The following is a 16953-nucleotide window of genomic DNA, read 5'->3' as shown; positions in this document are numbered from 1 at the left end:
CAGACGGGGTTCAGGGACACACGGCTTCTCTTGCAGCGCGGAGCCGTACCGAGCATCGCCCTCCCGGCCGTTACTCCTCTGGTCGCACCTGGACCATCCACCGCCGCCAGCAGTTCATCACTCAGTTCTGTGTGCTTGTTATAATTATACTAGATAACTTTTCCAGAGGTATCTCTGCTATGAGTTAGTGCAAACCGCTAACTTGATATTAAGCTACTCGGTGTAGAATTATGGTATTTTGGTGAAATGGTAGCTAATGTGCTAGAAGTAGCCTAGTTGGAGAGCTCACTGTCTGCTGTCTCTGGTGTCAATTTTTACTGTTACAGCTCAGGGGAGTAAGACCATAAGCCGTTTCGAAATCTTAATTTAGAAGAATATTAATTTCAAGAAAAATGTAAAATCGGGGTATAAACCTCGGTTTTATTTCAAAAAAATAGCCTACGGTATTAAACACCGTTTTAATACAGAAACCTGGATTAAAGAGTTCATTAAACTTTTTCAGAGTATGCTGCAGCTTTAGTTCAAAAACGGATTTGACTTCAGTGGAACATGAACGATATTTGGTCGGTTTTGGGCTTGGACTGAAGTCTGCGGAACCTCAAACTGCTCCTGGGTGGAGGGTGTCACCTCGCCTTGCATCCGTGAGAGGAAAAAAGCTTTCCACAAGAGGAGGACTAGGAGGGAGTACAGAACATGGAAGCCCTTATGAAAAGGCAATCATTAAAACAATTTTTAAATATTGTCTATAAACATGATTGCGCTTTAATATAAGGGTCATTCTCGATCTCGCATATATGTAATCTATCAACAAAATTATGATTTTTCTGGTTACAAACATTTTGTCCCAAACATGGGCCTAGTTTGCGCTCTAAGCATCAGCTACCCTTGGAACCAGTGCAGCAATTATTAGCTAGATAATTATAACCATTACTTAGTCAAGGGAACCATTACTTTTGACATCAAAGGGGATGTCTAATAGGTTTGTCAAATGATCTGGCAGGTAAATTATATTGTGTCCAATCATGTGCAGGAGAGGGTCATAAATATGCAGCAATTACAATGATGAATGTGCATTCATTCAATTTCCACAGTTTGTAATGCAGGCCAATTTAGCTGAACTTGAAACACTCTTGAGGATATTTTGGTTTGCCATCTGTCAATTTGTCAATCAGCCAGAGTTGCGCAGAGATAGCTGTCAGCAGGGAAGAGAGCACGTCATGTTTGAGGTTAAAAGTCAATTGTTTTGTTGACTATTACCTTTTAATTTTTTATCACTAGAAATGTGATTTCATTTGAGTTCTTTTTATATCCAGGATGTGTTTAATAAATGGTTAAACATGTTAACAGAATAACACAACTTATAAGTCTTTGGTTTTGTTGTAACAATGATAAACTAGAGAGGGTACAATTTCTGGGGAAATTGTAGGGTGTGCTTGCTTGCGTTGGTTGGACAGGGGTCCGTTTTTTTATTATATTTTTACAACTGATATTTCTGTATTTTATATAAAAATGCATACTTATTATTTATAAAGATTACATAGATTTAAAAGCATTTTTTTTTGCTGCTCATTTACAACTGAAAATACGAGTGAAGTGTAGAATGAAATGGATGTCTTCTCATTTCCCCTGCAAGAGGCAGCCTCATCGTTGAATCAAAACGAATAAATTTGGCAGACCGGTGTACAAATTGACCTAATCTCTATGACTTAAACGTTCTTTTAAGTTTTTCCCTTCTCGTGATATTTTCATGCATTTAGCCTACTCATTGCATTCATTCATTAATAAAGAACCCCCTTTGAAGATTATTCTACGACGTTACCCGGCAGTAGAAGATGGAATCGCAATTCAAACAGTACCATCTGCTAACTGAAAATATGCCCCCCAAAACGTAAATAAGCTTGACATTTATTTAGTGGAAAATCGCTCATTCATAAAAAGCTCACTGGTAGCGATCATTGTAAGGTAACAACGCAAAATGCGATATAGCCCTGTGTGGAGAAGCTGCCCCGGTAAATTCTACTACTACGGTACTGTACAGTACTAGACTACTGCTGTGTTCGTCTCGGTAGCGATTGCGTTGGTTGAATTCGATTAAACGTTCCGTTGTACGGTTTAGGCTGAAATTATTTTCATGAACAGATTGACAAAGTTTAGGCTGTAGCAATGAAGTTCAGGTTAGTAGTTAGATAGACTTTTGATTTAAGTAAGGGGAGTGCCGAACATGTTCTGTCGCCGTTTGACTTCCTAAACAGCTGTGTATGTTAGATGTTTTTGTTGTGTGTCTCGCGTAGGCTACAGCGTTGCAGTGATACACTGGATTGAAACCACAGGTAATGATAATTTCACCCACAAATCGTTTACTTGTAATCTAATGTCATAATAAATCCTACAACGAAAATGTATATGTGAGGAATGTTTATTTTAACGATTGAAAACAGATACATCATAGACCACTGTAGTATGTGTTGCCCGGGCAACAGAGGCTAATGTCATGATGCTAATATTTCAGTGAAATAGTAGACTACCGTTTCCGAAAGTAGATGTGGGCTTACTTCCTTAATAATATCAGCTAATATTGTACATTACACATCACAATTGTGTGTCATATCACAAAGTAAAATGAGTAAATAGTTATCACCCTGGCCTCTTTGCTTGTGGCGTTCCTGCAGCTGCCTTGCAGTAAAGCTATAGTTAGCCTAGCTATCCCCCAAGTTAACAGATGCGAAACGAATGTTCTGCTACAGGTAGTCACGCGTGTTTTCGTGACGTTAGTGACGTAGTGACGTTAGTAAAGTCAGTGACTGTGGCTAGCAAATTAGCCACCGTTAGCTTCACTTTTCGCCACAAAAACTTAACTTAAGCCCAAACCATGCAACGGAACGTAAATTCCAATAGAAGCAACGCAATCGCTACCAAGACGAACCTTTTGACACCGCCGTTGTGTATGTAGGCCAAATATTGACTGAGTTTTAGGGGGGCGAAAATAAACAATAAATAAATAAATATATATGTGAGAGAACAAAGGTTGTGCTCTCGCCGAAGGCTTGAGCACACCCAATTACAACTTTTGGAGGGGGGGCCAGTAAAAACTGTCTTGGGGCCAGTAAGTAAGGGCCAGTGCCAAAAAATGTTAATGTTGAGCCCTGTGTTGGAATCCACACATAAGAAATCCTTAGTCAAGAGACTTGAGGCCAGCAATACATTTTCCAACCTCAATAGGTCCTTGCATTTCAGAGCCTTTTACATGGTGTTTGTTGACCAGCCAGCATTCTAATGTACAGTCTGGTCTGGCATTGACGGATGTCCCACACTACAAGACTGTTGGTCCACACAAGGCTTACTTGATGGTGTGGTCCCAGATCTTGATGGTCCAGTCGGAGCTGCAGGAGATGAAGACCTTGGGGTGGAAGGGGTTCCACCTGACCGCGTCCACCGCCATGTTGTGGGCGTCGAATGTATCCAGGAACTGGCTGGAGTAGGCCTTGGAGCACTGAGAAAAAAGGTGATCAAAACAACATCTCTGTTGACGTCCACTTAGCCATGGACAGCCCAACCTCACCCATATCAAGTTTCACTTAAATAACTGACCATAATGCATAAAATAAAATAACTTGTACTGCTAAACTGTTATAAACTCTCACTACCTAGCCGTTTCTATGTAACTACAATGTTTTTATCATAGGTATTGCTGTGTAGTTACATGGTAGTTCATGTTACCTTAATGTAAAGTGTTGCCCAATGTTGTCATACTTTACATAACATTTTCATAAAGCAAAAGCCTTGGTACTTTACTGGACGCCTACACATTCTTTATCATGTAAATATATTCTCCATTTCATGCCAGTGAGATGCAAGGTCAGGCATTCAGCTTGAGGAGTAAAAGCCTGCCTTGTTTTTACATGTGGTTAGTTAGCCCAGGGAGAATACTGTTGTATTGCACACTGTGGACCACAGCACCATGCTCTGAGTAGTTTCAGTAGAGTCCGCAAAGTTTGCCACTGAGCTCTGGACGTGTTGGAAGGTTTCGGGAGGAAGAGCAGGGCTGAGAGGGCAGTACAAGATGTTTTTTTAATGATAAAAATATAAACGAATCAGAGCAAAGCTCCGGACGGGTTGCTGTTAGGAGACAGTGATTATCCATCAATGACCTGGCTCAGCACGACATACTCGAGACAATACACATTCAATCACAGCTTTCAACATCCCCAGTATTATAGAAATATAATTATAATAATATAGAAAGAAAGTGCCTTTTGGATCCAGGAGCACTTTAAGACAGCTGTCAAAAAACCTGTGCTACCTTTGCAGAATGTTGCGTTCAGCACAATATTGCCATGTGTGATGATGAATATGACAAAGTAGACACTGCAGGGCTGTAGGCAACGTGATGGAGTTAAATGAGCAAGGGAATTGCACCCACAGCACCCTGGAGCAGTTGTTAGCAGCTTGTGTCTCAACAAAACACTTAGACTTGTGTATATGGAACGTATAGGTTGTTTGATCATTTTTCAACTGTACAGGGGCTCCCTATGTGATGTTGACAATAGCAACAGGCAACAGGGGGTCTACCTTAGATACTGGTTTAGCAAACCTATCTGGCATTCGTACGCAAGATGTGTTTCGACAAACCTCTCCACGCTGAAGGTAATGAAAGAAACAAAAAAAAATGGCCTGCAGGCTATTCCAAAACATCACGGCTGTTTTACTGTAATTACAGTATTATCTTGGCAAGCCCAGGAAATTAAGTTACATTTACGTAAGAGATCAATACAATTCTTGTCCATGTTGTGTTTTGGGGAGGGAGGGGCAACATTGGGTACAATGTGTACCAGAATGACACCGGATAGGCAGTGGGAGATTAGACCTGTCCTCTCTGTACCCCAGGGTGATGAGTCAGAAGAAGAGGTGACAGACAGGAACTGATATATTAGATGTGTGTGTGTGTGAGTGAGAGAGAGAGAGAGAGAGAGAGAGAGAGAGAGAGAGAGAGAGAGAGAGAGAGAGAGAGAGAGAGAGAGAGAGAGAGAGAGAGAGAGAGAGTGAAAGAGAGAGTGAAAGAGAGAGAGAGAGAGTGAAAGTGAAAGTGAAAGAGAGAGGAAGAGAGTGAAAGAGAGATAGAGAGACAGGTGGAGATGAATTTTAAAAAAACAACCCCCGTAAAGGCCAGGCAAAACCAATATCTTCTACATATTCAATACTTGTTTCCTTGATTGGAAATGAAAAAGAGAAGGTATCATGTCATATGAGGCATGAACCAGGACTATTGTGTTGTAATGAAATATACCCAGACACACCCTGCTACCATAGCTCGAAGGCCTCTAAAAGATGACACTGAAAACAAACAAATGAGCTGTCAGCATCTCTGCAGGTGTAGAGGAAGGAACCCTTGTCAACACAGCAGGCTTCAAAAATCAAATCAGCTCAAAACCCCAATTAGCATGTGCGCAGCTATCTGAAACGCATCAATGAACATCCAGCTAGCACGGTTGGCTAACTTGGCTCATGATATAAACAAAGCTTTTGAGGAAGTAGAAAGGGAACTAAGTAGGCTGGGGGGATACATTCATCACAATCAGGGATTCAAATATTATGCTGGAGTTCATTTTTAAAGGTAATCTGCCATCTTTCTGCATATCACTGCAGAGCACATGTTTGGCCAATATGCCAAATGAGGAAGGGACAAAAGCCAAAAACTACAGCTGTCTGCTGTACACCAGCTTTTCTTTCTTGGGTACTCATTAAACGCTTAACACGCCAAACAAGACGGCTTCCCAGGGACGGCATGTCCATTGCGCCCACAAACCAACATTACATATGAAATACTTTGGATAAAAGCGTCTGCGAAATGAATAAATGTAAATGACAACACGCACATTGGCATCCATAGGGACACACACACACCAACAAAAACAACACTTCCTTTTTTATATCTGGCATTCTAAGAGCCCCGTGCCCTCCCCTTAAAACCTTAAGAGGTTTTAATGAGAACACTTCCTCACTGGCTGATAGTGGTGCAATGCCAGCACAGCAGGATATTGCACACCGCGGCACAACCCAGCAAGCCTGTATTTCTCAGAGGGAGACAGAGTGGGAGACAGCCATGTGGTCTCATTATGTGGCAGGGTGGGTTTTTGTTTTTGAAAGGGCCCTAGTAGGATAAGAGTCAGCAATGGCGTGTGGGTGTTAAACGTCCGAGGTATCAAGTTGAAGCAAAACAAATACTTTCCCACTTAATGATACTTCAGGGCTAAGAGCGAGAGTTTGTTGGTGCGTTTCGTTTGCAGTGTTCTTGTGGTCAGGAATAGTCGTGGCCCAACAGGAACTGGCAGAAATGTCATTCTCACTTGACAAATACTTAACAAGCCGTTTGTCCATTACAGAGCACTTCTCCATCTCCAATCGAGTTGCTGCCTGGTTAAGCTAGCCACGGTGAGCTTGACCATAAACTCTGGTAGGATAAACCGATAAAACTGTCCAAAAAACAAGACAAGGCTAGTTTGGTCCTAGATAACACAATTCCAGACCAGCGACTGATCAGACAACTTCATAGGCAACAGCATTACACTTGGGAGACCCAAAGTTTGTACTGGACTAACTTTCATGGTTTTTCCACAGCGTGGGTAGATAGATAGGGCCCCTTGTAGGCGTGGAAGATTGGCAACATCCCTTGAATATGTAAAAATGTGTGATTTTGTTCTAAAAACCATTCATCTCTGCTTTAAGTCACTCTTAAAAATGTAAAAGAGGTGCTCAAAGATATGTTAGGTTAAAGATATATAAGGACACTCCCCTTTAAAGCTAGGATAGGTAATATTTCTGAGAAGAACTTTGTCATATTTGCTGAAATAAACTTCCCATTCTGATAGCAATCAATAAATCAAATGCTCTGATAAAAAAAAATCTGATATCTGTGGCCATCGCAGGACTGTATTAAACACAACCAATCATTGCGTTCGGACCTAATGCAATGCTTGGACAGGCTACTTGCCTGTCTACCTACAGTACCTGCACATAGTAGTCAGGCAGTGTAGTAGTTCATGTGTTTTGGGGTCGTGGCCTTGAAGGGAGGTAATGGGATATTTTGGGTGGATACTTTCAAACTCAAGCCAAAATTGCGTACGTACCTACCCTGCCTTTAAGGCAACCAAGATTGTGTAGATACAAGACTCACCTTGTGGATCTTTCCCTCCTCAGTGCCGACCAGGAAGAGGTATTCAATCTCCTTGTGGAAGTCAAACGAGGTTCCACAAGCTGGGCAGAGGCCGATGCAAGACAAGACAGACATTTCAACAAAGCAGCATGTAGTCAGGCTAGAATTCTCTTCACTCAACGTGTACTGAAAACCTCTGCTGCACGCATCCGGGAATGAACAGAGCCAAACAATGGGCCAGAGACAACCGCCAACAGAGCAGTTGCGTGTTACCGACAATAACATCCAATCTCAAATGTCTTTTTTTAAGGAATCAACATTTATCCAACATTGCTGCCATCTGTTTGTTTGTTGTGGTTGAAATGTGAGCAGCAAACCTGAAACGGCATGATAAGTGCAACACACAAAACATATTATTTTAGTTGTACCACCACACATGGGTTCCTGCACAACAGATGGTGTTAGATGGGGACTCATCATTCTGATCCTACTGCCAAATGAGGTGTGAAAACATCTGAGTGACTTTAATTGTGTACTGAAACTCAAAGCATTACCAAACTGCTACTGCTTGGATAAACGGGGGGCCAAAAGATGAAAGGAAAAGAGGGTCATCATGACTCATTATAATGGGATCAACAAGAGGCTCTCTGTCCCCGACCGAATGATTTCAGTAAGAGGACGCAAAGAGTTTAATGTAATGTAGTGTTTGCCTGATAATGTCTGTGCATGTGTTGGCAAACAGTCACTCCTTCTGTTTAATACACTGGCTGAAAAAACACTGTCTGTCTTCGAGTCATACACACTCTCACACACACACACACACACACACACACTTACCCATTGTGGGAAGCTGCATTCCCTCTAGCCCATCTGACAAGGCTCCCTCCAGAGACAGTTTGATGATGTCTGTGAAGACCAGCTCGTTCTGCGATCAAACCAACACAGCTGTAAAACTCGGATGGAGGCCGCGGTTATAAATCTACGACTCAGTCCATTCTCTTGTTTCGTTTGCACGTAGACATTCTGCTCGCAAGAAACCGATGCACTCAAAACAAAGCTTTGTTTACAAGGTTCCTCTCAGTCTTTATCGGGTTTCATTGAGAAGTGTGTGCTGTAGTGTTTAGTGGCTCAAATATGACATGTTGACTGTGCTATTTATGTTGAGGTACTACATTCAGAGAGATAGAGAGGCAAAGAGAGAGAGATAGAGAAGACAGGCTACAAAGGAACACAAACGTATTTCTAGGGCACCTTGACAAGAGTCCACGATACGACGCGTCCGTCGGATGACACAGAGAAGAAGTTGTGATTGTTGTCCATGTCGTCCTTCTGCCACCTCACCTGAAACCAGTACCAGCATGGGATTACCATAGGGGCACAGCCATGAAAGAAAAAGCAATGTTTCAGAATAGTTATGTTCATACTTTACTTTATTCAAGTACTGACTGTAGCCTATGTAAGCACCCACTTTGCCATGAGCAAGACACACTGAAGATAGCCTAGTCAGCATAACCTGATTAGACAGATGGTTTGTTACACATAACCATCTGGGAAGTCGTCCTTAGAAACTGATTGAAAAAGACAAGTGATTGTATGAACAATCTGTCTATCAACGTCTATCACAGGCTAACTTTGCCACACCTAAATCACACCTGTGGCTGCCGGTACTTCATCAGAGGATGCTGATTGGTCCACTGTGGTTTGGGCAAAAACGGATAACTTGGAGCTCGGCAAGATGGATTCTCACATGGTCGTAATGTCGCGAATCACCCCGTCTCGCAAGGTCATAGTAAGCCCACTCAGTGTTTCCCCTAGGTTTACAGTTTTAGGGGCGTGTAGAGACAGAAATGACATGCCGTTGTGTAAATAAGATAAATAACATAAGACCATTAACTTTTTTATTGAAGAGCAAGCTATAGACCTGTTTTATAGGAAAGGTAACCTTAAAGGACTTATTTTGTGCTCTGGCGCTATATAAAAGCGGTGCCGTTGGGGGGGGCGGGGCGCCCCCCTCATATAATGGTAGGGGAAACACTGCCACTCCCTCCCTCTCTTTCAAACGCACACCTTTTTTCGAAACGACGCAGCCACAGAGCACGCCACCAACCCCTCCCCAATCGCTGCCAGGCAACCTGACGACTGACCTGCCACACGGGGTCCGTGTGCTTGCCTGACCTGGCGGTGCTCTTGTAGGTGGGCTGCTGGCCGTCCTCCTTCAGGCTGTAGACGGCCACGCAGCCGTCGTAGAAGCCCACCGCCACCAGGTGGGGCAGAGACGTGTGGATGTCCAGGCACATGACCCCGGACGTGGTGGGGTATGCGTACTCCGGGTAGGTGGTGTTCTTGAGGGAGTAGAAAAGCAGCATGCCGCGGCCCTGCTTGGTGAAGTCGTCTGGGAAACAAGGGGGGGGGGGGGGGGGGGTAGAATGAGAAGGCGTGGGAGAATGAGAGGACAAAGAGGAAGATTAAGGGAGGCGAAGTGGAGGAAGACGTGGGAGGAGAATGGAGCCGGAAGGATAGGAGTGGGATAGGATCAGGGGGATGCAGATTTTTGCCAAATTGAAACAGCACCTAACCTCAAAACTTGACCAGTGGTGGGTTCGCATAAGAAACATGAGTAAGTGGCAGGGATTTCCAAGCTGGGAACATTTACAAAAACAAGCTTCATAAAAAAAACAAACATGAAGAACAGCTTTGAAATGAACCGTTTTTATGATTTACGGCATTTATGATTTTCAAAAAAGAAGAAAATACCTACAATGACACAACCGGGTGTTACTTACAGGATCCGAGACCCACAGTAAACAGGTCTTCGTAGGTTAGATTCCTGTAAGGAAACAAAGTAAATACTCATCGATTTTATCCAAAAACAAACCAGTGCTTTCTTTTATATATGAGTATATCTATCTTTTATGCACCAACTGCATTGTCCTCTATGACCACTTTCTCATCCTCCCTCACCGACTGACAGGCATATTGTGTTCTGGCATTGTAGCTAAATAGTGTGTCTATCATCTTGATTTCCAGCACCATGTTCTATATCGTGGAGCACTGGAGAGGAGCTTTAAAGGATCTAACAATGACAGATCAGTAATGACTCCAATGAGGGGACGGTAGAAGGACAGGACTCGTGGAGAGGAGCGGGCTTGTTGGGCTGAAGAACACGCAGTCACACTGACCAGCAGAGGGCAGTCACTGACAGCCTTTTGGCTTTGTCGTACTGGAACTTCCAGAGTGGGAGAAGGGTGCCCTCTTGCTCTCGGAACTCGTCTGACGCGTCCTCAAAGTACTTGAAGTCTACAGGGGCAAGGAGTGGACAAGAGAAGTACAGGCAGCGTCAAACAAAAGGTGTCAAGTAAAAAAACAAAAGAGGTTTATAGTATTTAAAGTTCAATTTACTGTCATTAATTTGTATAATTATCAATACCTTTTAAGATGCTGACATTACTTTTTATTGACATGGGGTTATGTTCTGTACAAATATTAATACTTCATCAAATCTGCCAGCAGCCATTGTGCCAGAATCATCCTTTGCTACGCTGTTTAGTTTTTTTTTTTTTTTAAGTAGGGTCATTGGGGCTACGGTTATGCTGAAATGGTTGTATTAAGAATAGAGTATGTGTTGTGTATAACCTGCCTTGTGCAATGTCATCAAATGTATTCTGGTTCACCATCCGCTCAATGATCTTTGCCACCTTGGCCACTTTGGTGATGTCATCGCTCTGAAACGAAAGTCAACAGCTCCGAGATCAGCGTTGGGACGTTCTAACGGAAGCCAATTTGGTTTTCGCGGCGGTCTGACACAACTGTGTCAGGACAGGTGCCACAGCCAAGGACGTACAACTGTATCGGTATCTCCTGATGGGCAGTCCTTGTATGGCAGCTCTGCCGCCGTCGGTGTATGAGTGTGAATAGGTGAACGAGAGGCAACATTTTGAATGCGCTTTGAGTGCCGCTAAGGTACAAAAAAGCGCCATATAAACGCGCTCCGTATCAGCGGAATATCAGCGAGAGCTCACCTGAGCCTCGACCAGCATCATCTTCTTCTTGCCCTTGTCCTCCTCCTTCTTTGCGGGGGCCGCTTTCAGCTTCTCCTTATTCCTCTCCTGCTTCTGCAGCTCCTCCACGTAGGCGTCGTAGATCTCCCACTGCAGGAGGTGGTCCAGGTGACAGGTCAGAGGGCTCCATGGTATGTTCAACACTATTGTCTTCACTCATCAGTGCATTGGTTTGTTCATTTCCCCTCACTGATTTGAAAGGATTGAAGTGCTCGAAGGATACGTATATGTTGTCAGTTGTGTGTGTGGGAACGATGTTAGGGTACAAAGTGATCCGGAATTCATTGCTGTTATTGACAAAGATATTTTGCTCCAGGGAGTGTAAAATAACAACTTGAAAATAAAAACCTGAATACATCATCTCTACACATGAACAGCTAATTGCAATACAGCGGTAGACATCCTTTGTGTGAAAACCAAACTCCAATCTAGCCACGCTATTGTGGTTTATTGGGTAGGAGAGGAGCCAGTTCTAGTAAGCCTCTATTCTGTTTGGCACACTTTAAATTAGGGCTGGGACTGCCGGCAGTATCATCAGTGCCCTGTGAGAGTCTATGGGATATTTGGTTACCTGGTTGGCAGTCGCAGAGAAGTTTACACGAGGAGGAGGCTCAGTCTGACATCCCCTTTCCTGAAAAGGGCGATCGTGGGGAAATTCAACGGTAAGAAACACACATAACGTACATCCAAATGTTTACACCCGTGAGTCGTGTCAATATTTCTTCGGAATCAGAATTCGTATGCTAATATAAAACGTCAAACAGGTGGGTCGATATTTTATCCTCCCCCAGACAATAATAGTCCCTGGTTTCCCCCTATCCTTGGCCCCCGTACCCTGAGTGGGTTGTTTAAGGTCTGGGAAGCCCTCTCGCTGTAGTTGAACTGATTGATTAGTTTTTGCTCCTTCTTGCTGCCCTTGGAGGCGACGCTGTCGGTTCTTTCCTCTCCTTCGGCCTCCCCTGCATCCTCTGTGCCATCCGTAGTCTGCAACGAACCAAGCAGAGCATATAAACCATTCATATAAACCAGTACTGGGAAGCTCGCTCAGAAGGTACTCTTGGAATTTGGGGTGTTTGGGGGAAAAAAGTGGCAACCTTGTCAAAACTGTTATTTCTATGAGATGTAGCAGGTAAAGATTTTTTTGTTGCAAAAACCATCAGAAAATAGTAGTATAGTGCAGTGGTGCAACGTGTTATCTTTACAACATACACTTGAAGGACACACACACCACCATAAACATTAGCAAAATACTCATCTCCGAATGTAAGACTAACGTAATCACTGTACAGCTCAAATCCTACAATAATATGATGAACAGATAAATCTGCACAATGACTATAAATTTGATCCTGTTATCAAATGAGATGATTTTGTTTACCGGGGTGTCTGCTATTGCTCCACGGGTTTCCGTCACATGTGCCTCCACTGGTGCTTTTAATAGAAAGAATAAAGACCCATTTGTGTCATTACTAGGATTGTGTCATTGGCATCATTGGCTTTCACAACCTTCCAATTGACTGAAATGGACAAAGGTTTAGAAGGCTAAACTTAAATGAATGGTTGAGCAATAAGTGAAGCCACCACCGTGAGAAACGCCTTGTTTGGCCAGCTGCCTGCGTGCTTCATCAGAGTCCTGGTGCAGAAGGTTGCCCTCCAGCAGAAAGTGGACAGCCATCTGATCGACGCTGCTGATTGGTTTGTAAGAGCGCTCCTATGGAAAGGTAAGATTCAAGTGTAAGTGTTGGGTTTCAGTGCATTTCCGTGGTCGCTTTGTCTCACTGTGGTTGCACTGTAAATGTTGCTGAGATGAAGGTCACTACGCTTTACTTTGAAACTGTAACGGACGATGTTCTGTGGGGCGTGTGGGTTGTTTGCGGTCAGGATCCTTGTGAGTTCCTCTTTCAGCTCCTGGCAAGGTGAAAGGATGCATTTCAAACTTACGAGCACTTCTTAACATACAAAACGATCACACTTCTGATTTACTGCATTTCAGCTACATGTCTAGTGCCCATCACTGTAGAGTTAGGCATAAGCATCCACACCATAGTATCTGCTCGAGCTGTGTAATCGGTTACTGTAGATGTAAAGGGCTATTTTTAGGGTGCTTTTCCAGGTAACACTAAGTTGAATCCTACTCAGCTTGACCACCACTGCAATAATGCATGATGGACAATGTTCTCTGTCATAAACCTTATCACGGTCCTTACCGCCTCAGTGAGGTCTAACTGGTCGGGGGGCTTGATAAGTGTCTTCCCTTGTGTCCACTCATCTCCCCCTTCACCCATCTCAGCTCCATCTTCTTCATCCTGGGAAAAACAACAATCATCGACTCGGAACAGAGTACTAAACTGTGTAAGGTCCTTACAACTCAATTTGTATCTTAATAATATGGTCTAAATGTATAGGACTAGATCATAAGAATGTGTTTGAGGAACATTCCAGAGAACAAAGTTCATGCATAGTTATGCGTGACTCACCTTTTTCTTACTGACCGCCTTCGCAGCCTTTGCAGCTGGTGCTTTCTGCTGAGACAAGGCGTTCGACCCCTATGACGTTTTAAGATTTATGTCTGTTAAGTTCTTGTAACAGCACATTTTCTAGCAAGTTCCATCATGAATAATAGTTTGCTGACGAGCTCTTGCCTAATGTCAGACCTTTTGGGTTTCTTACATGGGTCCTATCTAACATTGACAGTTCATTATTTAACAAGTCATCACTGAGCTAATAAGGTTTAACGATATACTTATGTTAAAAAGGGTCAAATGTTTTCTAAATCTACTATTTCATTGCTACTGGCACAGTAGCTTTTAATTTAATGTTAAATTACATAAATTACAAGGTTTGTTTTACAACAAACTTAGGCTACTTAAATAACGTTACTTGGAGCATTTTGAAGCATATTGTAAATCTTCAACAGAAGGAAGACCTTGAAAAAAGGATTGCTAGATAGTCCCACTCCAGTAGGCTACAGTTCAGTGGTGCAAATAGCACTAGTACAGTATAGTACAGTACAGTAGAGCTTGAACTGACTACAATTAAGCCTACTAGTACAGTAGCCTACACGTTATGCCTCAAGAAAACGTTAGAGCTAGCTCTACTTGCTGTGTACAATACCTGCTTGGATTTCACTGTTCCTGTTTTCTGAGGAACAGACATCTTTAAAAACTTGCAGAAAACAACTATTCAGTGTTGTGCACCACAACCAATGAAAAAGAGAAAATAATTGTAAACACAAACTTAGTTGTTAATCTCATCAGGGGCCAGCTACAATTTAGATACACCACCAGTTGTAGCTAGCTGTGTACATCGGTTACCTTGCCAACCGGGTTGTCTCAGTGAAAGGGAACGCGCTTGCACTCAATGTTTTGGAACCAAAGCCAGTTTGAACCATGACTCTGTTTGGAACACATACTTTTCTGGATTAAAGATTGACCATTTAACAAATTCACACGTAACAAATGTTCACAAAAGGGTATTCTATTCAGACTAGATGACATTAGTTATGTAATAATCATTTGATTATTTTTTTAATGGAAATAGGGAGGAGGTGTCTACCATGGAGTAAATTAAATGTATGGTGTGTTTTTATTTGCATGTGTCATTGTATGATGTTTTTCGCATAATCACGAAGATCTTGTTTATGATTGGACTGGAAAGTCATGAATATTGTAAACATGTCCCAGAGCCGGAAGTGAGTTGGTAGGCAGCTGCTGGTTTGCTGTTAATAACGTGAAGCTGGCGTCGATGGTCCTCAATGGTATTTCCGGTTTTGCGAATGTGCCTTCAGAATAAGAGCATGGCCCGAGATTTGCCATGATCTTTGGATTTAAAAAGTAATCGCTCTTATTACACCTAAAATCAAGACCAAATAGCGTTTGTTAATATAAGTTGTGCAAGGTATTATTGTTATATATTATCATTCTGTATTTGCACTACAATGTCAAAAAAGTAGAACACTAGCTGTTGAGGAATTACTTAATGTTAATAAATGAAAATATGAAGCGCAAATTCACAAATGAAAACATTTTAAATAGAGCAGTTTGCTTAATTTGTTAATTAATGACTGTGACAGACTTTAACCAAACATGCAATGAGTGAGAAAAGCTAAATAACTCTGTGGCTCAAAATCAAATCAAATTGTATTTATATAGCACTTTTTACAAGCCATGTCATGGCTTCACACATGCTGATATAATTGCACCTGAAGCAACTTAAAACTCTCACAGAAGACAAGGAAAAACTCAACAAAGAAAAACCTTGGAAGGAGCCATTCAGCAATGGATCCCCTCCTCCAGAGACAGTTCATGATACAGAGAGAGGTACAGACCATAGGCTGAATACAATTATGCAGTAAGAATGAAAAATACAATCTCAAGTTAATGGATGGTGAAACAGATATTCAGAATTCAGAATTAATATAGCATTTACACTGCTCTGCACTAGCACTTAACAGTTTGGGCAGTGGTCAGAAACAGGGCTGGGATGTACAGGATCAACTTAACACGGCAGGACGGTCAGGTAGGAACCACAATCTCTGTGGTCCATCAGACAGCTTTAGAGACCAAAGCCTGAAGGGGATTTACCAACAGCCTCTTGAATTTTTCTGGGATTTAATAAATTGGTGTCACCTAACCTTCACATAATACAACTGTGAAAATGACCTATTTTGCCCTCTAGAAATCTGAATATGTAATAATATTGGAACATACATTGCCTGCCTACTCATAACCTTCAAGTAGTAAGGCTGAAAAAACTAGCTCCTTCAACATAAGGGTAAAATAGATTCACTACAAGCCCCTACCCCTAGCTTCTAAGCTTAAAGCAAAGGCCCCAATGGATCTTGGTGGTATTGATTTTTCCTTTTGACAACCATCTTGTTATTGTTATTGCCCACATCAAAGACAGCATAGCCTATCATTAAGTCAGGAGCACCACAAACTCACTTACTGTGCAAGACCGGATGAGCCAGAGTTCAACATGGTGTTGACCAATGGCTCAGTTTTGTAAGCTTCAATGCGCCACTGAGCACTTGCTATATGCTTGCTGTAGACGCCATCTTTAAATCATGGTTTGATGCTTTGTATACTTAATAATAAGTCTATCCACTGACTATTTGAGTGTGAGAGATTTCAAAATGTGTAATAATATTGGAACGTAAATCATCTGCTAGCGTATGGGAGGCTTTTAACTATGCTATCAATTGATATTAAATGTTTACCGAATGCAAAGACATACCAATATATAACAAATATATATACAGTATGGTAACTGATAACTGGGACACCTAGTCAGACCATAAACAAAGGAATACTAATGCCATTGTCAATAATTATATACACTAGAACACTAGAACTACTGAACCAGAAATGTGTTTGTGTCATGAAGTGACACAGAAGAGATTGGTGGTTCGAGCCCTGTCTTTATTCATGCTTAATGCTGTACTGTTGTGTGGTGTTTGTGGGACCCGTTCAAGTTTATAAAAAAATTATACAATAACGTATTTTTTCAACCTAAGACTCATTGGCGTTATCTCGTTTTCTGTGAAGCATATGTAAAAAAAAAGAAACTGAATTTACATCTAGTGCAAATTGTGCACCCCCCCCCTACATATTTATATCACAAACTGTGGTGTTTCAGTGTAATGGACACAGGGGTGTAACAGTGTAGGAGAAAAAAGGTGCAATTTGAACTAAAAGGTTTTCTGTGTACCTTCACGGTCCTTCTCTTCCCTGGGCCGGCTGTTTC

General features: G+C 42.2%; 1 protein-coding gene across 1 annotated transcript in view; it reads right to left on the bottom strand.

Annotated features, from left to right (window-relative positions):
• Positions 1-14504, bottom strand: part of dnai1.2 (dynein, axonemal, intermediate chain 1, paralog 2) — a 30970-nt gene extending 16466 nt beyond the window's left edge. Inside the window, exons 1-17 of the mRNA XM_062466261.1 lie at positions 14323-14504; positions 13686-13754; positions 13416-13514; positions 13036-13116; positions 12793-12919; positions 12587-12639; positions 12043-12192; positions 11780-11839; positions 11170-11298; positions 10788-10872; positions 10330-10447; positions 9934-9977; positions 9295-9542; positions 8402-8491; positions 7988-8075; positions 7172-7251; positions 3342-3490 (exon numbers count right to left, since the gene is read on the bottom strand). Coding sequence (XP_062322245.1) covers positions 3342-3490; positions 7172-7251; positions 7988-8075; positions 8402-8491; positions 9295-9542; positions 9934-9977; positions 10330-10447; positions 10788-10872; positions 11170-11298; positions 11780-11839; positions 12043-12192; positions 12587-12639; positions 12793-12919; positions 13036-13116; positions 13416-13514; positions 13686-13754; positions 14323-14364 — 1712 coding nt within the window. The 5' untranslated portion in view covers positions 14365-14504. The remainder of the gene's footprint in view (positions 1-3341; positions 3491-7171; positions 7252-7987; positions 8076-8401; positions 8492-9294; positions 9543-9933; positions 9978-10329; positions 10448-10787; positions 10873-11169; positions 11299-11779; positions 11840-12042; positions 12193-12586; positions 12640-12792; positions 12920-13035; positions 13117-13415; positions 13515-13685; positions 13755-14322) is intronic.
• Positions 14505-16953: the final 2449 nt, after the last annotated feature.

Source organism: Osmerus eperlanus, chromosome 1 (assembly GCF_963692335.1).
Source record: "Osmerus eperlanus chromosome 1, fOsmEpe2.1, whole genome shotgun sequence".
NCBI lineage: Eukaryota > Metazoa > Chordata > Actinopteri > Osmeriformes > Osmeridae > Osmerus > Osmerus eperlanus.
The sequence above is the reverse complement of the archived record's forward strand: the minus strand, read 5'-3'. Positions and strand labels throughout refer to the sequence as shown.